The 23024-nt window shown below is 40.8% G+C and overlaps 1 protein-coding gene across 7 annotated transcripts in view; it reads right to left on the bottom strand.

The window, feature by feature from the left end:
• The window catches only part of SPHKAP (SPHK1 interactor, AKAP domain containing), a 169947-nt gene that overhangs the window by 24854 nt on the left and 122069 nt on the right, over nt 1-23024 (bottom strand). For all 7 annotated transcript variants that reach the window (XM_072719325.1, XM_026006315.2, XM_026006316.2 and 4 more), the window contains 4 exons: nt 16820-16879; nt 15097-15231; nt 6817-7072; nt 1789-5548 (listed from right to left, as the gene is read on the bottom strand). In XM_072719325.1, coding sequence (XP_072575426.1) covers nt 1789-5548; nt 6817-7072; nt 15097-15231; nt 16820-16879 — 4211 coding nt within the window. The remainder of the gene's footprint in view (nt 1-1788; nt 5549-6816; nt 7073-15096; nt 15232-16819; nt 16880-23024) is intronic.

The following is a 23024-nucleotide window of genomic DNA, read 5'->3' as shown; positions in this document are numbered from 1 at the left end:
ATGCATATTTCCCCAAGTTTTGGGAAATTCCCAGGTTGTACCTGGGATTTAAACACAAGATCAGTGATATTTTACTCAAAATTGTACACTGAATGTTATTTCACTTCAGTGGCAATCATTATTTGATTTGAACCTGCTGCAGCCATGAATCTTGTTGAACTACTAGTTCATAAGTGCTCCCTAACTAGATAACTTTCTTCAGCTAAAAATCACAGCTGATTTATGATGACATTGAAGAAGATTCTAAGTCAGACACCTGGAATCTAAAATAAAACTTTTCCATTTTCATATATCTCATGTTAAGGTAATTTTAAAGAATTACACTTGTTTATTTTGTTTCTTCAACTCTTTGATCACTTTTAAAAACTTGTAATTCTCCATACTTCTGGAGGTGGTGCATACTAAAGTGAGGTATGGTACTCCTATAAGACTTTGTAAGTATTGTTTGGTCAGCTTGGCCTGTATTTCATTTTGCTTAATTTTGTTCTTTTGTTTGTAAGTTTTCATGTTTTGCTTCCCCTTGAATTCTCCCAGGACTTAATTCAGTTGGCAAGCTCTCAGCACTAAGTGGCTAAGAAGGAAATATTCAGGTGCACCTTGCCCACCACCATCCACACGTTGTAACGATACTGTATAATGATAGGGAGCACCCTCCTGCTTCCCTGATGGGGTGGGAAAGTATTAGGGATTTTCTAGAGCAGCTGAAATTTGATGAAGGCTGTGTTCAACTTGTCTATTGCACCTAAACCTTAAAAATAACAGGCTCTTTGTTCAATAGGCATATGTCCCTGAAAAGACAAAACGGGTTATTTCTCCAACTTATGTTTTCCAAGGCTAGTAGCTTCATTTCTGTTTTTTTTCTATCTTATTTAAGTAGAGATGACAAATGTTTAAAAAAGAGGCAATTGTATAACATAAGTAAGTCATGGAGATGAAAAGTACAGCATAGGGATTATAGTCAATAATATAATGTTGTATGGTGACAGATGGTGACTACATTTGTGAGCACTGTGTAATGTATAGTAGAACAGTTGAATCACTGTATTGTACACTTGAAACTAATATGATATGTCAACTAAACTTCAATAATAATTTTTAAATGATACAATGGTCTAATATTCAAGGATATTATGAATTTTCTACAGAAAAGAGGATTAACTCTTCCATAAGCACCTGGGAAGAAATAATTCCTTTGTCTCAAATTCAAAATGCATTGTCACTTACATTGCAATTTTCTGGAAAGGAACTACTGAGATACCAAAATTCTAATTTTTCTTTGCAACACTGCTATGATTCTACCATGTACCTAAAGGTCCAGCATTTATGGGACATGGTGTCCTCGCAAAGATCTTTAGGACAAAACAAAACAGAAAAACTTGAAAGGAGAGGTGATAGAGAAAAATGATAGCAAAATAATGTCAGATTCCAACATTAAAATTGATTTATATTTAGCTTTTTTTCAAATGGGTAAGTTGATGTGATTTTCCTTTTTGCTTGAAAATTTTCATGGCTGAATTTTAAAAGGTAACACAGCGTGGGATATTAATTTTCATGGGGAAAATGAAACTTTATTTTCTCTCTTATATAGGATGAACTCAATTTATTTTAGGAGTTTAAAAAAAAATCACTTTCAACTTTCTATTATAAGTGCCTATTAACCCAGGGAGGTCATTTACTGTCTCAGGATTTCCATTTTGGCATCAATAAAGTCCCCAGGATTTAGAAATACTAATTAAGATGCAAACTCCAGTCCCATGCGCTATCTGGTCTAAGAGGTCATTCACTCACCTAGGACTTTGGCAGGCACTCTCAGCAGTGTCTCCACCCCTCGCCACCTCTGGGACTTTTTCATCTTTCAAATGCTCCTCTGCTTCCTCTAGGGGGCTGCTTTTGGAAGGGGAATGTTCAGGTTCTCCAACACACTCTTCCCTCTGATCTGTTTCAATCTGAATTAAAGGCACTTCCCTTGAGCAAAGTGACCGCTTGGTGTGGCTGACAGGCACAGATCCATGGCACGAAGAAGATTCTTTCTTAGAATCTAAACTGTTGTGGTTTGTAAGAGGAGCAGCTTTGCTCTTAGATGATACTGGGGGATGCTTGCTGGCGGTAATGGAGTTTTTCCTGGGGGTATCAACAGACTCCTGAACAAGAAGAACTGGCCCACCTTGCACTCTGCTCAAAGCCGATCTGTCTGCACATTTCTCCACTTGCATGGGAGAGCCACCAGAAACGGGCTCAGCATCGGCTGCCTCGGCATCGTCCACTAGAATTTTGTTCTTCTGCATGAGGGCCTTGATGGAGTTTGCCCAGGTCTCATGAATTAACATGTTGGTGATCTGGTCAGTTCCGCCTCTGCGATACAAGCAAGAGTCAGATTTGCAGAGACCCGAGGAGGAAGTGCTACTGACTGGATGTACACTTAGGAAATCTTGCTGGCTGTTTTGAGCGAAGCCATCTAACGAGTTGGCTTTGATGGGTGGGTTCACCGTCAGCCTGGCACCCAGGGACCGGCTATCGGGCACAGATGACTGTCTGTAACACAATGGGGATCGCAGAGAAGGTGACAGTAAGCCAACGGTCCAATCTTGGCTGCTTCGTCTGGAGGAGGCGCTGTCCCTGCTTTCTCTTTCAATGTCCCTCAGCATGTACCTATAAAACTCCTCGGTTATGCTCTCGGTGCTGGACTGCTTCGAGGGACAGCTCGGCCTCACACTGAGGTGGTCATTTTTATGGCAGGCCTGGTGCACGGCTGAGTTCAGGATGCTGGTGGCATTCTTGCCCGCATAGTAATCCAGCAGTAACTCAAACCCTCTTCCTTCATTTTCCATCTGGTTCACCATGAACCTGGAAAACTCCTCAGTGATGCTCTCACAGCTGGACTGCTTGGAGACAGAGCTGGCCCTGCTCACTGGCTGACTCAGGGTACTCATGAAACCCAGGCTATTTACATAAGCCCTGGCGCTGGAGTCCTCCTCTGGGATGCTTTCACAGCTGGAGGCCTTCAGTCGGCTCCACCTGTCTCCGCTGAGTAACCGGGTGCGGGGATGGCTCTGGGCTTGCCAGACACCGTCTACCATGGAGAAGTCCGTTAGGTTCATGATCTTGGCGGCCACTTCGTTTGCAAAAGTATTGACAGAATCTGGGACGTCCTCGAGGTTCATCGACTCGTCCACGACCCTGTTCATCAGCTTCTCCTTAAGCTCCGGGTGCTCATCCGTTTTCCTCTTGATCTCGCTGAGCCGGGGTGGCTTGTGCTTCCTCACGGTGGCCCCGCCGGGCTGGCTTTCCTTCTTCCTCTTCAGGGACCGGCAGGATACGTTGGGGGTAACCAGAAACTCATTCCCTCTCTTCCATGCACAAAACCAGGGTTGTTTTCCATTTGAGTTGTCAAGGCAAATTGCTGCGATTTCGGTTGCCATGGAGACGATCATCTCGGCTAATTCTTCCGCAAAGTCTGTGATGCAGTAGAGCTCTGCACGTGTTGCCTGCAGCACGGGTTGGACAGGAAGCAGCGCATCATTCCCTAACCAAGACAGGTGCACTTGACCTTCACTGTTCAGGGGCGACGCACGGTTAGACTTCTCCTGGGCATTGGCACCGGTGCTGTCCTCTGCATCCTGGGGGCCTCTGCTGCCCTGGGCCCCCGCCGGCGCCCTTTCTCCTTCTGCAGGGCTTCTGTACTCCTTCTCACTGCGCCTTCGTGCAGGATGAGGGTTGCCTGGATCTTCTCCTGCTGCTCTTTTTAGGTATATTTCTTTGGGGGCTGTTTTAGCAGCCAAAGAGTCAGGCACTCTGGGACTACAGGGCGATTCAGACTGCAGCATGGGGTTCTTGAAGAGGCCTGGCTTCGCCGGGCCCTTGCTATCTGGCTTGAGATGAACTTCATCCCCGAGATCATTGATAACAAGACTAGTTTTGCGTGGACTGCTAAGAGGATGGCTGCTGGAATATTCAGTGGCTTTGGTCCATGCTTGACTGGCAGCCTGGTCAGGCGGCCAGTAGCCTAATTCTGGTTCCTTCCAGTTGCTGGTTTCATTGGCAAGGACGGTGGGGCACTCACCAAGCTGTACAAAATGGCTCATCTTCTTGAATGTGAAGCAAAGCACACTGAAGAGCAGTTGATTTGTACTTTCCATCAAGGTGTCAAGAATCTCTGGAGAATGCCTAGTATCGCTGGGATCAATTATTTTGCTTTTCTGGCGAGCTTCATCAATGGAATGCTTCAGAATAACATTGGACAGGGTCTGTGCTACTTCATTCCTGAGGACATTTTCTGAGCACAAGGTCTGAGGCTTTGAAGCAGCCTCAATGATTCTCTCGCTCATTGATTCCATGAGGTCTCCTACACTGCTGCAAGGTTCTGGCCTTGTTAAAAGCAGAGCGGCCTCCTTGAGCAATGCTTGTGCAATGGCCTCATTTCCCAGCTCCACGCTCCTCCCTGTTGCCAGACTGCAAGGTGTGGGAACTACTGCACAGGCCTCAGCTGTACCCGAGAGGCCACTGGGAGCCTTGGCCTCTCCTGTTTCACCCAGGCCACAAACAGCAATGGCACTCGCCACCTGAGTCATGCCACACAAAGCAGATGGAAAGGAGTATTCGCTGATGGAAGGCTCCTTGAGTACTTGGGATATTTGAGTTTGCAGTGGTTCACTGCCTCCCAGTGGATGCGTTGAAACCAAAGATTCTTGCTCCATTTTGAGCCTTTCTGTGGCCTGTGGACTGGAAATGGTTCCAATTACAGTGGCCGCACAGGCCAAGGCAACTTCTAGAGCACTCTGAGGGTGTCTGCTGGAGTTCTCTCCAGAGAAGACACCTGAGGTTTCAACAGAGACTTCCATGTCAGACCATGAGGTGATGGCTGCCTCAGGGGCGACGTCACTGCCATCTGGACTCTGAACAATGACAATTTTGGGGAGCTCATTCCATGACCGAGGGACCACCATACCTTTTGTGGAACAGCCACTGGGTAGCACAGCACTTCCGACAGAAACACTGACTGCCGATTCCTGGGGAGGTGTAGGCTGACACTGGGACAACCGAATAAATGCATCTTGCAGCACGGATTCTGCTAAATTTGTAGCATACTCGCCAGTTGTGGCTTCTCCATCTTGTTTGGGAGGAAGGGGGTTTGTGCCATCTTCATGGTCCCCTGGGTGTAAGCTGTTGTCATGCTCATATACAGGAGGCCCACTGTTCTTAACTATCCTGGAGAAATAAGCATCCCCAGGAGTACGTGGTGCCTGAGATTTTTCCACGTGACCTTTAACATTTTCCGAATAATAATAATTTGGGGCTGGCCTCTCATTGCACACAGCTTCACCTTTCTGTCCCAATGGCTCAGCTGCTGTGCCAAGGCTCTGCAAAGTGGTGTCTTCTACTTTTTCCAGAGATCCTTCTGCTTTCACCAACGTCGGATGATATTTGCCAATATATTTGTCATCCAAAGCATAAAGTAACTTTTCCTTGTTGTAATTCCATTCTTCCTGAGTGGCTTCCTTTGTTTTTTTATTTTCCAAAACATTAGCTGAGACACTTATGTTTTCATAACCTAGTGAAGACAAAACGAGGGCCCACTATTACTTTTTGGATAGCAGGATCTCGTGAGTGTAAAATAATAATTACTTTCTAAAAATGCTTTAAAGCATCAGATTTCCCTCCTCCCCCTGCAAAAAAACCAGCATTCAGAACATTCCTTTGAGACAAATGGATCTGAAAAGGCTTTTGCGTTTCATTATGGAACCCCACTCCAAAATAGCTTTCAATGTGGAATAAAGATGTTAGTACTAGAGTGGGAGGAGAAAACCCTGGAGAGTTGAGTGCTGATCATCTTTCTTTAGTTTTTTGAAAGATTTTATTTATTTATTTGAGAGAGAGAGCAGAGAGCTCGAGAGAACATGGGCGAGAGGGGGGCAGGGGCTGAAAGAGAGGGAGGAGCAGACTGCCCACAGAGCAGGGAGCCCAATGCAGAGGCTCCATCCCCAGGCTCCCGAGATCATGACCTGAGCTGAAGGCACATGCTTAACCAACTGAGCCACCCAGGTGCCCCTATCACCTTTCTCCATGGGAGAAGTAACCCAGACAGTTGTATCTAAGAGCTTCCCAGAGCATACAGAAGGAGGAAGGATGTTTAAAGCCACCTCCATAGTAAGCCTTGCTGCAAACACTTGCTCTGAAGTTTGGGTAGGACTTGTCTCAGGTAGTGCCAACAGCATCTGCTGTATCCCTTTGTCTTTGGCTAGGAGTGGGGAGGACGAACACATTGTTCACTGAGCTCTATGGATCAGTCAACCAAAGCTGTGAATAAGTGCTAAGTGCTAAGTACTCTCCTGGGTTATTTCCTTCTGCCTTTACCATAACCAGGTAAATATCATAGATATAGCTGAATATAATAAATATAACAGTGCTAGAGGCACTATTCTACTCCCAAATAATGGATAAGGGAACTGGGGCTCAGAAGGACTAGGAACTGACTCAGGCTTCACAGTCTCAAAGAGGCAGTGCTAAGATTCAGGCCAGTTTAAGTTGGCTTCAACTAAGAGGTGGCTTTGTGGTAGTCTCAGGGAAGATAACTTCCCTCCTTACGATAGTCTTAGGCTCTTGGCAGGCAGGAGGATGTCCATCAGCATCCCTAAGGCATCTTTAGGAAAATGGAGCCATCCAACCATTTAATCTAAGCGCATGAGTCAGTGGCCTCACTAGAAACTCAGTAGGTGAAGATTCTGATGCGTCAGCCAAACGGACGTGGCTGAAATCTCACTCATTTTCATAGGGTGACTAAATTCAGGATGCACATTTGTTTTATGGGGCAGTTCTCACCGTTCCTCAAATCTTCCACCTCACTTTCCTCCTCCAAGTGCTCAGAGGCGGTGAGAAAGTCCTCCTCGATTGAAGACAGGGAACAGTTTGTGTCATCCTCCACTTTCAGGACGTTTGTTTCCAGGTGGAGCTGCCGCTCCTGCACCAGTTCCAGACCAATCAAAAATTTGTTGATCTCAAAGATGATGCAATTGGTACTGTTTGCCCTGTTCCCTCTCGCACACTGGACCAAGCAGATATCTGGCAGCCAAGGACACTGAATGTTGAGAGAAAAGAAGGTATTTATTGAAATAGAGAATAAAAAAAATCATCACTTCTGACCTTTCTTCTTCCACCAGTCTTCCTTGTTACAAGGAGTAGGGGACATTTAAAATATTTGGAATATCTTCTGGGCTTAGATTGATGAATTGCTTGAAAAAAAATTCAAGTGATATTCAGGCACACAGGGTACCTAGGAGAAAGTCTGACTTAGGGGAAAATAGGCCAGTTGTATCACATATTTTTGGGGGTCTCCTGTCAAAGCAAAAGTGGCAGTGGGCAAAGTTAAATAAGTTAAGGAAGACCTTCATCAGAGCTCTTAAAATAGGAAAGAGGGGCCCCAGAAGTGAGTTGGACCACAGCTCCACAGAAATAGAAGGCACTAGGGCTTTTAGGGGCTGGTGTCAGAGGGTTGTGGGTCATCTGTGCTTGCTAATTGGTTCTAGCCAAAAGAAAAGTAAATGTTTTTGCATCTGCATGGCAGGAGGTAGTTTTGCTCTGGCTCCTCCAGAAGCAGAAGCAGATCTCGATCTCCCATCCTTCCACAGAGGAAGGGACACCTTCTTCTTTGATGATCTTATTTCAGAGATGGCTCTTAGGTCTTTGAAAAAGATGCTCCCAGGCTCTAAAACTGTCATGAGGCCTTTAAAGTGATTTACATCTCAAAGGGGCAGAGAAATAATTCATAAGGATGTTTTCTAAAGTAAATGTTCTAAGGAAAGGGCAGTTAGTGCCTAGAGTCAGAATGAAGCCTAAAGTGGAGTTAAGCCGAGGGGAACCTTAAGGCTGTCTGGGGCGTGCTTCTTGATGAAACAGAGCCCTGGTTTCTCAGGGATTCTCAGACCAATATCTTTTTCTGCCTTGGTGATGTTCAGTAAAACCTCTGCCAGTATTTCAGTGTTTCTATTAACTAGAGTTGGAATTTCTAATGCTCATCTGAAGAAGCAGACACAATGATATATAAAGAAATCCACTGGAAGAGCACTAATTATCTCTAGAAGATCAGCATATAGGGAAGCCGTGATACAAAGGCTCAAATCGTTAGATGTTGTCCCTGTGAGACCTATTAATTCTGTTCTGTTCTAGAGTTTACAGACCATCTCCCTGTTCTCCACTACACATTTTCTCTATTCATACTGTTGTCCATTAGAAAGCAATAAAAGTTTCGATTGCTCGTGCACCTATTACTAGTAAACATATCTTGTGCATCTCGAGATCTTTATTTTTATAAAAGGAACAATACGCTGATTTGTAGTAAGTTTTAACAGAAAATTATTTGACTGGAAACAAGAGCTAGTGGGGAGGAGAAAGCTAAACACATTTATATCCAAGTGGAATTTGAAATGTTTAGGGGGAATAGTTTATGTCTAAATGTTTAGTTTATAAAAAGGATTATTTAAATCCTATGCTTATCTGCAATTAGAGTTAATTGGGTCTGATCCTACTTAACTTACATTTTGGAATCCTTGAGTTTGAATATATGTGTGTGTAAGAGGTACATGTAACGCACAGAAATACACACATGTCCACATCCATATTGTATTTCTGAAAGTAGTATATCTTTTTGTTCCATAAATATCATTTATTAATCTTTTTAGTTGAATATTATAATTAGAGTAATTCCAGGACTGGTGATTATAAAATGAAAAATCCAATCATTCTCCAAGGGGTCCAGGGGGCTCAGAAACAGAATTGATCTACATACTTAGGTAATTAGGTCTGTTTCTTGAGGAAGGGGGTTCATAACCCTGCTTTTCAAAGTGTGGTTGTAGACTAGCAGCCTTGGCACCACCTGGCAGCTTGTTAGAAATGGATAATCTCAGGATCCATCTCAGATCTACTGAATCAGAATCTGAATTTTCAAGAAAAATCTCTTTGTGATTCCCCATGAATTAATATTTGAGAAGTGCTGATTTTATAGCTTTTTTTAAAATAAAGATTTTATTCATTTATTCATGAGAGACAGGCAGAGGGAGAAGTAGGCTCCATGCAGGAAGCAGGATGCGGGACTCGATCCTGGGATCCCAGGATCACGTCCTGGGCTGAAGGGGACGCTAAACTGCTGAGCCACCTGGGCTGCCCCCGATTTTACAGCTTTTTAATGAAATGCACAAAGGGTCTGAGATCTCCCACAATAACGAGGAACTACTGCTGTAGAGTAACAGTAGCTGGCTTGATTAATTTTATTTCCACTGAATTCAGACATAATACACTAACTTTAAATTTACAAGATACTTTCTGGGTGTCTATTTTATGCAAGGTATGCTGGGAGGTACAAACATGAATAAGATGGGGGGTGGGGGCAGCCCAGGTGGCTCAGCGGTTTAGCACTGCCTTCAGCCCAGGGCATGATCCTGGAGACCCAGGATTGAGTCCCACATTGGGCTCCCTGCATAGAGCCTACTTCTCCCTCTGCCTGTGTCTCTGCCTCTCTCTCTCTGCGTCTCTCATTAATAAATAAATAAGATCTTTAAAAAAAAAGATGGGGGGGTGGGGACTGGGAGGTGGGGCACAGTATACTACCAGTGGATCAGGCATGAATAAAAATAATGAAGGCACCATATTTATAGGTAAAAATGGTTGCATATTGGCCATTTCATATCATTCAGATTAAATATATATGACCTAGGGTTTTATATATTGTGGCAGGATTCAAAAGAGATATTAACAAATCAGCATGAACAGTTAAGTAATACCTCAAAATAAACTTAGAGAAAGGACTGTGTTAAATGTGCAATGTTCTATGGTTATTGCATTCATAGAGAGAAAATATATTTTCTGAACAATGTTCTTGAAAGTAAATAAGCATCCTAGGAGTCTTAGGTAAATGAAGGCCAAACAATACAGCCTGTAAAATAATGGTAGGTATTATTATATAATTTTTATTGTAGTCTATTAGGTGCTTTGAATATCTTATTACCTTTAATGCAAACATTATTTCTATGAAGTTGGGGATGCCATTACTATCTTCTAGAGGAGAAATGAGGCACAGAAAGGCTCATTTGGAGGCTACACAAATATAAAATGCAAGAGCCAGCCATGAAATCCAGGCCCATTGGGCTCCAATTCCTGTGTCCTTTCCAATTCTCTCCATGGCTTCCTGGTCTAATCAGCAAAACTCCAATATCAACCAAGGATGTGCAATTTGAAAAGGATGGTTTGCACTTGAACCTCCTCGAACTCATGCATGCCCAATAAAATTACGTGTTCTCACAGAAAGGACAGACATAGGTGTAGATCTTATTATTGTACATAATAAGCCTCTCAGAAAAAATTTTCTTCTGTAGAAAAATAATTGAATACATAAACCACATCTTCTTTATCCATTTATCTTTTGATGCACAATAGAATATTACTCAGCCATTATAAATGACAAATACCCACCATTTGCTTCGATGTGGATGGAACTGGAGGGTATTATGCTGAGTGAAATAAGTCAATCGGAGGACAAACATTATATGGTCTCATTCATATAATAAATAAAAAATAGTGAAAGGGAATAAAGGGGAAAGGAGAAAAAATGAGTGGGAAATATCAAAAAGGGAGACAGAACATGAGAGACTCCTAACTCTGGGAAACGAACTAGGGGTGGTGGAAGGGGAGGTGGGCAGGGGGTGGGGGAGTCTGGGTGGCGGGCATTGAGGTGGGCACTTGACGGGATGAGCACTGGGTGTTATTCTGTATGTTGACAAATTGAACACCAATAAAAAATAAATTTATCAAATAAATAAATAAATAAATAAATAAATGAAAAGGGATTGGTAACAGAAAAAAAAAAGAAAGAAAAATAATTGATTTTACTTGTATTTTTCACTTAGTATTTTACTTGGCCATTGGCTGTCCTCATGATGATTTTTCTTAAGATATTTTAAAATATTATACTAAGGCTCTACTAAGAATTGTTTGGAGAAGGAAAACATAACTGTTATGCCAACTTCTCACTTGATGTTCACTGGTATGTATGCATTAGTTTCTCTTTTTTATAGAGAGAGAGAGCATGTGAGGGGGGAGAGATAGAAGGAGAGGGAGAGAGAGTGAATCCTAAGCAGCTCCATACTTGGAATGGAGCCAGACACCAGGCTCCATCTCAAAACACTGAGAGAACATGACCTGAGCTGAAATCAAGGGTGGGACACTTAACCAACTGAGCCACCTAGGCACCCCACTATTCATTAGTCTTTTGAGATACATATGTATGGATAGCTGTGCATGTGTTCATATATATTTAATAATATCCATAAGAAATAAGGTCAAAGAGAATGCTAGACTAAGTAAGTTGCTCTCTAAAAGCAAAATGTCCAACTTATTTACTACTGTATCCTCAGCATGAAGAAAAATGCTAGACTTATAGTATATAGTATATTCATTCATTCAACAAAGGTTTACTATATTTAAAATATTTACACAGGACCGACAGAGGTACATTATGATTATTTCCTTACATTTTTTCTGAGTCGTACAATTTAACTGCAAAATAATGTAGCAATATAAAAAAAGCAGTAGGGTCATTTGCTGAGTTGGAAAGATGAAGGCATGAATAAATAAAGAGAAAACTGTTCATAGATAATGAAACTCATCAGGAGGCAGAAGGAGCACTCTCTACATACATTATCCTTGTGACAATATCCTTGTACTTCTCTTCCCCGGATAAGCCTAGCCAGTTTGTAAATGGATGCTTATTCTTGGTGTGCCCAGTAGTCTACCCTGGTATCTTATTTTGCTCTATCATCTATTTATTTGGGACGAAAGGGGGGAAGGAAAGATGGAGAGGGAGAGAGAAAGAATCTTAAGCAAGCTTCACGCCCAGCGCAGAGCCCCATGTGGGGCTTGATCCCAGGACCCTGGGAGGTCTTCGCCTGAGCCAAAATCAAGAGTCAGAACTGAACGAACTGAGCCACCCAGGCATGCCTTATTTTGCTTTAAATAACATTTTCCTTCTACTTTACCTTCCTTCAGTTTTTTGGACATGGAAAGAAAACACACCACTTTGCATCTGAATAGTCCTTTTCAAGGTGCCTTCATATTATTTTATTAAATCACTATGACTAGTCTCTGAGAATGAAGAAAATATATATTTTTTAAATATCCATTTTACAGAATAGGAAATTATAGTTGAGAGAAGCGAGATCACTTGTCATCTGGACTACTGAAAATCTTTGGTGTTGTAATTTCCTGGCACAAAGGTGCCAAGTGGCTTGTTGATTCCCTTCTTCACAGGGTCACTGGGAACAATAGCTCTGCCCTGGGGGTTGATCTAGACTTCTCCTAAGAACCCAGCTCAAGATTCCCTGGCCAATAGCTCCATTTTAACTTGTGGATTAACAGGTAACTAACTCTCATGAGGCAGGACAGCCACACTGAGACTATCCGTGAACAGTTAGGTACTGGGTATGGCTGGCTAACATGGGATTCAATATTGATACACTGCCCCAAAATTACTGCTCTTTTAAAACACATGGATTAAAAAAAACATGGATTGTGGTACCTAGAAAATGAGGTAGGGCTTTGGGAGACTGCAGAAGGGTGAAGGGGTATGTAAGAAGTGGTGGGGACTCTTGGGACAGAGAAGAATGAAATGTTTAAGACTGTTACAGCTCACAGACAATTCTTGATAGCTCTTAGGAAAAGCACGCAGGATGTTAAGCATGTTTTTGATGGATGATATTTAATGAGTCCTGGGCAATCTGACTTTCCCTGACCCCAATTAACATCTGTGTTTATTTTGGGAAACAAAACATCTCTCAGTCTTCTTCTGGTTCTCATACCCTGTGGGGCATCATGTTTTGGCTCACTCACAATCCAAGTGATTTACATGGAGTTAATTGACCTCAAACTCCGAGGTGATCCAAGCAGGTGACCCAGCCTGCCGGTTGGAACACTGCATTCCTCAGGTCATTGTGATTGGTTCAGAAATGGGCATATGGCACATGGGAACCAATAGAACACAATTCGACTTTTGCTGGGAACCATATGGAGGAGACAACTCACTTTTGCTCAACTTGAACCCAAAGGGATAGTGACTTTTCCTGGGAAGAGACTGATAGTGGGGTAAGGAGAGAGAAAGCCCGAAAGAGGCCACAAGGGAAAATCCATGTCCTGATGACACTGTTCAAGTCCCACTAACAATCTACCTATTAGCTATACTATTTTTATGCATAATCTAATTTTCTGTCATATTTAATTACAAATCCTAATAGGCCTGGTGCAGATATACTGTTTTAAAACTCAGATTTGAAAACTCCTATTGGTCATCATACCTTTGCCCAGTATACAGAGAAAGCACTAGGACCATTTCTGTTTTCTCTTTTCAGGTGATGAATTATCTCACTAAGAAAATGTGTTATTAGATTGACCAGGAGAAATTTTGTTCCAGTCTTTTTAAAAATTACTTACTTGAGAGAGAGAGAGAGAGAGAGAGAGAGAGAATGAGAGAATGAGCAGGAGGGGCAGAGGGAGAGGAGGAGAATCCCAATCAGACTCCACACTGAGCATGAAGCCGAGGGAGGGCACAGTGGGGCTTCATCCCATGACACCAAGATCACCACACCAGAGATCATGGCCTGAGTTGAAACCAAGAGTTAGAGGCCTGATTGCACCACCTGGGTGCCCCTTTTCTAGTCTTTTTCTTTCTTTTTTTTTTTTTTTTAATGAGGATTTTGGTTTTCTTTTTTTTTTAAAGATTTTATTTATTTATTCATGAGAGACACACACAGAGAGAAGCAGAGACATAGGCAGAGGGAGAAGCAGGCTCCATGCAGGGAGCCTGATGTGGGACTTGATCCTGGGACTCCAGGACCACTCCACTTCAACCCTGGGCCGAAGCCAGGTGCTAAACCGCTGAGCCATCCAGGGATCCCCCCCTTTTCTGGTCTTGATTACCAAGTTGTAATAGGCTGTGTGCAAATTTTTACAAAGCATCTGGAGTAGATGCAAGAAATAGTGGGTAGGTATCTGAGTTTTTTGACATTTGGAAGAACTAAAAAATAAAAGAATGTTTTAAAATTTTCCATAAAAACTAGAACCCAAGAAAGAACAATTGAAGGAAAACAAATGTGCATCATTTTAATCTGTAGCTATATTATATGTCACTATCAGCATGACTTATTTGGGAATATCCACAATCTTCGATATAGTATGCCTTTAGAAATCTTATATTTGTTTCTGCAAATCAACTAAACAATTTATAGTTGTAAAAACTAGTCTTCAAATAATGACTCATCTAATAACAATGAAGATCTGTGCACTGAATGAGAGTAATATTATCTGAATTCCTGCTTTATTTTTAGTAACATTCATTTCTTTTTTTAAAGATTTTATTTATTTATTTATGAGAGACTCAGAGATAGGGAGGCTCCCTGTGGGGAACATGATGTGGGACTCGATCTCGGGACCCTGGGATGACGCTCTGAGCCAAAGGAAGACACTCAACCACTGAGCCACCCAGGCATCCCAGTAATGTTCATTTCTTCTAGGAATTTTACTCTTTAAGGACTCACTCACTAACTCACTTTAGTCTTTCGAGGAAACTCATTTTCTGTCCATGGGGTTGCTATCCTGTATTTATTAGCCTGGCTCATTTGGTATATCCTAAGAAATAAATATAAGAAGAAAGAAGGAATGCTAGGATTCTGGGACCATACGGTATGAATTAGAATTTTGGTATTGTTTGAGAAACATAAAATGAGTCTGTTTTTTATTATTTAATAGATTTGAAGAAAACCAAGATAACTATTCATTCTGTGCCCAATGTGTCTGCTCTAGTTTAAGTGCAAGTTAGCATCATGAACTTGAGAAGATAATAAATGTTAGGAGTTGAGGTAAAAGAAGCTCTGTCAAACTCTTGAGTGGCATATTCAGAAGAAATACAAATGAAGACTTTTTTATTACAAAGAGATTTTGAAGTCTTTTGCTATGGGAGCTTACATGTAGCATCTATTTGAAGTTCATAACGACTTGTGCCAAGAGTTGACCATAGATAACCTATCACTAATGAATATCTTATCAAGAGCTTACATCTCTTACCTGTGAAACTTCAAAATCTGCCTGGATATTTCCAGATGTTAACCCACTTAGAAGGACAATTTCATTTTCTTTGGGCTGTTGGACGTTCATGGAGCTGATGAGTTTTGGAAGATCTGGTGAAACATTGACCAATTTCTGTGGAGGAAGAGATTAGTTTGTTTAGATGGTTTCTTTTCACCTCCAAAGCACTACCCCAAAACTATTTACTTGCAAAAATAATATATAACTTATACAAATGATAGATTAGATAATATACTAAGATTATTACTAGAAGAGGTTGTATGAAATTGATGCATAAAGGTTTAGATTGGAATAGAAAATTACTTAACCATAAAGCTTTAAAAACTTTTTAGTTCTAAATTTTCCAAAGTAGACATTTAATTACTATTACAGCACAGGTATACATAGTAGGATTTTTATCCTCTTCATAGTTGGAATAAGAGACTTATTGACTATAATCATCTATTCTAACAGAGTCAATAATCATAGTATCAGTAATAATAATTTCCAATATTCATTTCACTCTATGTACTAGGTGCTATGCTAAAGACTGTACAAGTTACATCTTAGTGCACTTAATTCCCACAACACCCCCATATGGATTAGGTATCATTATTACTTCCCTTTTTACACATAAGTAGTCTGAGGTCCAGAGATTAGTTTACACACACTCATATAGCTAAATCAGTGCTAAGTTTCTACTCTTAGCCATAGCAGAAGACTGTCTCAAATCACTCATATAAATCTTCAAACACACAGTCCAAGATGCCAACTTGCTTTGGTCTCTCCTGCTGTCTCTTTGACAAACTCTGTCTGCACCATAAGTCCATTAAATGAAAGCATATGTACAATTTTTCCTCCCAAATCCCTCCAGTACTACACAGATGAATGATATTTGAAGCTCTGTGGAAATCTATTACGGATAATCTGTGTGGGCAATTAGGTTTGAGAAGCTTCCAACCCAGGTGCAGCATTGTCAAGAAAAAAACATTACAGGAATAACAGTAATCACAGGCCGACTGTTCCGACTGCAAAGCTGCAAATGGTGTGTTATCACACCACTATAATACCATTACCAAATAGTGAGGTCAAACCATCTTCAACTTTGGGCATTGAAAGGATAACCACATCACACCAATTCTTCCTATCAGACCCCCTATTGCCTCTAGTTCCAAAGGACTGAGGGGACCTTCAAGTACTTGCATGCTCTCAAGGATTTACATCAGGATCCTCTCAATCTTGTGAGTTGGAATATGTAGCTGCTGCAGAATGCCAAGAGTTTGAGCCCCAGTTGAGTTTAAGACTAGGAAACCAAAGTTAGAGACAAAACGTTTGATCAAAGCAGCAGGAGGACCAGACCTGAAAGCCACAGAGAAGGGCTGGCTGGTATCAAGCAGGTTTGGAAAAACTTTGGAAATGTCATCTCAGGCAGGTTGTTTGAGAGCAAAGGAGGTAGGGGTGGAGAAAGCATCTAGCAGGGCCTGGGGGCAGGGGAAAGCACCTGTTCAGAGAGCAGCCCAGTTATCTTGGGAAAGCTAATTTCACGAATACAAGGAAGGCAACCTGCATGGGAGGTGTCAGGGAATGGGTTGTGGTGAAGCCACCCAACCAAAGAGTCTCCAACTGAATGAGTGCCATTTATAGATGAAGTCATGTCGGCTCTCTGGTTGGCCCAGCAAGCCTTTGTTATGAGCTCCTGGAGAGCTCGTGTTCCCAGGGTTACCTGCTGCAGGTGCTCTGTGCTGCTTGCATCCTTGTTCACATCCAGGTTCACGAAGCAAACCTAGAAAAAAGCCCCAAAACAGCCAAATCAGTGAAAAACCTGGCAGTTCTTTTAGAAGAAAGCATGGAATCCATTTGGGGCAAAATATTTGAGAGTCCTGCAAGTTTCGTACAGTTGGTCTGGCCCAGAAACAGCCTTTGGGCTGTTTGGGCTTCTGTGCAAAACCCTCACACCCTAGTCACAATTCCTCTGACCCCACCGCACGCCCTCTTCTGTTCATGGCCCCACAAAAAGAATAGTCTCTCTGTATTCAAGTCAATGTAAGTCCCAACAAAATCTTCAGACTTATAAAGGGTTATCCAATCTCAAAAATAGGAGAAAAGATACTATGTACTCTAAACCTCTGATTTTAATTGCAATAAACATTTATCTCCATTTCTCTTTTTTTCTCATTTCTCCCTTCTCTCATTTTCGAACCAGTGCATGATAAATGGCTCCTCTTTGTTTCATGGTTTTCATTAATTTATTTAATCCCATTGTATACTTTCCCTCTTTTTAGCCATCTTAGATAAATGTCTGAATAAGCTAGAGTATGAAACCAAGAGCAACAATATAAAAAATAATTCAGAACAACAAGAAGAAAATTGTAGTTTAAATTTCAAACACAGCCCATAGAAAAAAATCTACTATGGACATTTGCATGGAGATAGGGAGAAGAAAACTTAAAACATAAAGAAGTGAGATATATTATTTTCCTTTCCCCTTTAATGAATAATTTAACTTAATTTAATTTAAATCTTATTTACTTATTTATTGAGTACAGTTGAAACACAATGTTACATCAGTTTCAGGTGTACATAGTGGTTCAAGTTTTTTACTCAAGTTGATTTGCTCACATAAAGCTGATAACATTATTTGGATATTTAGTCAGATGTCTGGACTTATGTAAGTGCTTAGAAGCATATGGGGCCTTTCAATTTCAGTTGTTTGGGGTTATGGTTTCTCAGAGTCCATCCTTTCTCTTTTTGAGGTCAAAGAACATTATTGGAAGATTTGGGGTGAGCCTTTAAGAACTACACTAGTTATATATTGCAAAAGTGTAAAGCTCACTACTGATTTATTCCCTTCAATGGAAGATTCTCCGGTTTTCTGAACTCACCATATCCTTGCAGCATATCTCTAGGTTATAGTATCTGCTTGTTAAGAATAACCTGATAGGCATTTGGGGGAAGAATTGCCATCCACACTCTCACTCAGAGGCTCTCCTCCATTGGTTTAATAGGATGGCTAACTAAGAACCAGGCGTGAGTTCCTTCAGGGGTAGCACAAAGAGAGGCAGGGATAGTAGATGGTACTTGGAAGGAGTTTATGGTTCAGAACAGTTTGTGAATATTCATACAATAATTGGAACTTTGCCCTTGGGAAACTGGTTTAGTATCTGTTCATGTTCAGGGGCTCTGAATAATGTGCAGCTGGGACTGCATTTACTAACTGATTAGACAGTTTTCCATTCACCTTAAAGAAAGGAGCGTTATCTTAACCTGGCACCCAAGGCTCTTATCTTCTATTACGGGGGGGGGGGGGGGGGGGGAGGGGAGGATAATGCAGAGACCAAGGAAAAGCCATCTATAGTAATTACTTCTCTGTCCTCAGATACGGTCTTTTGTTCTCTGAGATGAACTTTCTTCTCTTGATTCATTCTGGGCTGTGATGTGAAACTGGCTACGTTTGGAGGAAATTCTCCACACTTGCTAGCTAGGTCAAGACTGGAACAAAATCAGAGATAAACCATCACTTGCTCACTTTGGCACATATATCTTTCCATATCTTGGTGGTAGAGGATGATCCAGGTTTTTAGGACATGATGTATATACAATTTTTGAAGAACTTCTTTAAGAAGAGGAAAAGCAAACTGAACTGAAATTCTAAATTAGATGTAAAGGTGAATATTCATTTATTTAGGAGAAGAAAAGAAATCACAACAAGTCTCAAATTTAAAAAGGGTGACAAATATCACAAATGTGACAACTTACAGAAAAATGATATTTAATCCCCTGCTCAATACATCTCCACAATACTCTTTCCCTATGCTTTTGGCTCCATACTCTTTGATCGACTTTTCATATGGCAGATGTTTTATAATATTTTATTTAAACAAAACAGAAAGATAATTCAGTCTTAATATTTTCAGTTGATTTTTTCAGCTTCACAAACTTTTATTGATAATATCTTGTACACTTTCCAAGTTGTTGTCAAATTCAGTGGGAAACCACTCTAAAATTTCTTTCATATATGAGTTGTTATAGGCATACTCACTCTTAATATTATTACAAGTTTGTGCTCTACAACCGTGAGAATTTGGATAAATTCTCTTTTGTTTGATTCCCATTAAAAATTTTAAAAAGCATATGGTGCAATTATAATTTTCAAGGCTATCAAGTAAATTTCCTGCAGGAGAGAACTTCTTTGTTGACCAGGCATCAATGAGAACCCAGTCTTGTGTTTATAAGTTCACATGTCTGATTGGGAGAATTCTCCACAGACTAGTTTCTGGCACATAGATCTTGTTTTCTCTCCACTCTCTACATATTTCTAGTGTTGGAAACAGTAGGACATACCTCATATTGTGAAACCACTTCTGATCTGATACCTTCATGTCTCAATGTCTGGCAGAGTTCCCACTGTCAATGGTAAAAATATTCCTGAGAGCCATTACTCACAGGCATGGCCAGAAATGGCTTTAACTATACACTAAAGTGACCTCAAGCCACATAAATTTATCTCATGTAAACACAACCACACTCAGTTTCCAAGCCAGACCCCACACATGTTTGTGGGTCACTCCAATGACTCTCAACATAATAAGATATAGTGGGAATCTAATTGGAAAGAGATAACTGTAGTTAAAATAGCTTCCTTTTGAAAATTTCACAAAAATATATATAACCATGTGAGCTCCTGGGAGAGTGGCCTGGGCACCAGATGAGCCCTGAATTTTCAGCTTTGATGATTTTACAGTAAATCCACATCCTGCTAAAATGGTCCATGTAATGGTATCGCTCTCTTTATTGTTCACTCTTTGTGACCTTGAGATCTTATTGAGATTGAGGCACCCACCAACACTGAAGTCCAAAAATGAGAAAAGCTTGTGCCCAGAACAGCTGGGGAATGGTGGGTGTGGGGTGAGAGGTTTGTGGAAGTTGAGAGAACAAAGAGCTCCATGTTTCTGAGACGTATGGTTCTGATGCTGGGTTCTGAAGACAAGCAATACCAGGTATTGTTCTTACTCTCACGGAGTTATGGTCTGGAGGCAGAACACATTTCTTAAATCTATGAAGTACAATATTAAGTATTACAGAAGTGACAGGCCTACGTGCTGGAGAAGGAAGGTGGGAGAACGAGGTCAATCACAAATGGCATTGCAGAGAAGGCTGGATTCAAGGTGGAGGAGGCAGGACATATCTAAAATGGCACCAACAATGAATGGATGAAATCCAAAAATGAGAAAAAGCATGTGCTCAGAACAGCTGGGGAATGGTGGGTGTGGGGTGAGAGGTTTGTGCTGCTGAACAGGTGAGGCTGCTCCCTGTGTTACCACAGGAGGTTATAAGGAAACTTTTAGTAATGGCAATTGAAAATACACTTCTAGGGGTTTAGAGTGAGTGTTCTATGTCAAAAATATGAAAGCCAGGGAGACTCCACACTATGGTTCTATGGGCTGTGTGTTAAAAGGGGTCCCCTCAGGTTCTGGAGAGCACTCTGTGGTCAGGGAGGTTGAGGCTGTATGTCAGAGATAGCAACCAATTGGGAGTAAGATGTGAATTCTCTGTGTTGACACTTCATGTCACACTGGAGTGATTTGTAAAATGCCCAAGTGTCCAAATCCAAATATACCAAATGATCCGAGGAAATATTTTTTAAGTATGTGAGTTTACTTAATAATCTCTTGAACATAGTTCATTTCCCTTCAGCCTTCCCTAGATTATTTATTCATGAAGGCAAGCCCTGAATTCTTAGTATTTAGCAAAGCCTGGCACTTGGTAGGTGCTCAATAAATGCTGATAAAGGCACATGCACCCATGGAGTGGAAGCACTGTCTCAGTTATCACAGGTGTCATCCCTGTAATAATTGTTTTCCTTATTTACGTCGTGAATTCCGATGTTGTCAATAAACAAAGTTTTCTTCCAGTAAGGATATAAGGGAATAGATGGAGAAGTTATAGAATTAACCAAGCTAATGTTAATCCAGAAGTTGGTACTATTTAAAGTACTTAGATTGGCTTCTTTGTTCTGTGAATAAGGATTTGCTAAAATAAAAAAAAAACACAAAAAAAATAAAATAAAACAAAACAACAACAACAAAAACAAAACCTTAAATGTTGAGAACCACAATTTGTAATAAACACATGTAAAAGGTGTTAACACTTTTCTTGCAATGGAAGCTTCTTTCTCTTCACAGAACCTACATTTCATGTTGTGTCTGCACATGTCCTTGTTTAGACCAACTGCAGACACACTCAGCCGAGGCAGATGGAAACACAAACCATCACCGGGAGAACACAGACACTTCTTTTCTTGCCTTCTTAACTAAGCAAATTATGAGGTTGTATGTACCTTTCAAATGCAAATGCCTCTCTTCTGTCATTATTACAGTTTTAAAATAAAATGTTGGAAGAATAAGTATAATTGAGAACATGATGTCACTTTATGATTTTGGTGTTTATGCTAACGGAATACTCTTCCAAAGTTACTTGTACATCCTAACCATTTTAATGTTCATAGGTGATAATGCTGTTTTTCTCTGTTTAGTATTATGGGTTATCTAGTAAAGCAATACCAATTATTTCATATAAGTTCCTTTTCATAAATAGAGAATCATGTAAGCTTGTTTAAAAATTAAATTTCACTATAGAATTTTAGTAAATAGTGATATAAGATATATTCTGAAGTAGGAGTGCCTGGGTGGTACAGTTGGTTAGGCATCTGACTCTAGGTTTCACCTCAGGTCATGATCTCAGGGTCCTGAGATCGAGGCCCCATCAGGCTCCCCATTCAGCATGCAGTCTGCTTAAGATTCTCTTCTTCTCCCTCTGACCCTACCCCCATGCGTTCTCTCTCAAATAAATAAATAAGTCTTAAAAAAAAGAGAGATGTATTTTGGTGCAAGAAATTGTGAGAAAAAGGTTAACATTAAAATTTAATATAATAAACTGTGCAGAGGATCCATGGGGAAGGGAGGAAAAACTGAATGGGAAGTCATCAGAGAGGGAGAAAAACCATGAGAGACTCTTAACTCTAGGAAAAAAATTGATGGGCACCTGGGTGGCTCCGTGGTTGAGCCTCTGCCCTCCGGCACAGGTCGTGATCCCTGAGTCCTGGGATTGAGTCCTGCATTAGGCTCCCTGCATGGAGCCTCTTTCTCCCTCTGCCTGTGTCTCTGCCTCTTTCTGTGTCTCTGATGAATAAATAAATAAAATCTTTTAAAAAAGGAAGCGAATTGAGGGTTGCCAAGGGGGATGAGGGATGAGGAATGGGGTAACTGGGTGACAGGCATTAAGGAGAGCATTGATGTGATGAGTACTGGGTGTTATACATAACTGATGAATCACTGAATATGACTTTGGAAACTAGGTATGTAATATATTTTGGCTAATTGAATTTAAATTAAAAAAAAGAACGGCAGCCTGTGTGGCTCAGTGGTTTAGCGTCACCTTTGGCCCCAGGCATGATCCTGGAGACTTGGGATTGAGTCCCACATCAGGCTCCCTGCATGGAGGCTGCTTCTTCTCCCTCTGCCTGTGTCTCTGCTTCTCTCTCTCTGTGTCTCTCATGAATAAATAAATAAAATCTTAAAAAAAAGAAAATGTAGTAAAACAAGAAAAAATAAATAATTTAAAACGGATTGTAATTCATAGCACCTTTTGTGCATTAATTGTACTTAAATGGTTTTAAATATTTATTATGTATTTATTGTAGAAGTCAGACAAAAGCCATTTAGGTGAGACAAAAACGTATAAGACAGAAACAATACTGTATGTCTATACAAAACTCAGGTTTGACATTTTGAATTAAAACCACAGAAAAAGAACTGATGATGACTGCCAAGGGAAAACTCTCATTGTGTGTGGACAGTTTTGTTTTTTTTATGGACTCTTCAGATAATTAATGTGATAGTTGAGAAATGCCATTGCATTATGCGTCCAGG

Source organism: Vulpes vulpes, chromosome 9 (genome assembly GCF_048418805.1).
Source record: "Vulpes vulpes isolate BD-2025 chromosome 9, VulVul3, whole genome shotgun sequence".
Classification (NCBI taxonomy): domain Eukaryota; kingdom Metazoa; phylum Chordata; class Mammalia; order Carnivora; family Canidae; genus Vulpes; species Vulpes vulpes.
The sequence above is the reverse complement of the archived record's forward strand: the minus strand, read 5'-3'. Positions and strand labels throughout refer to the sequence as shown.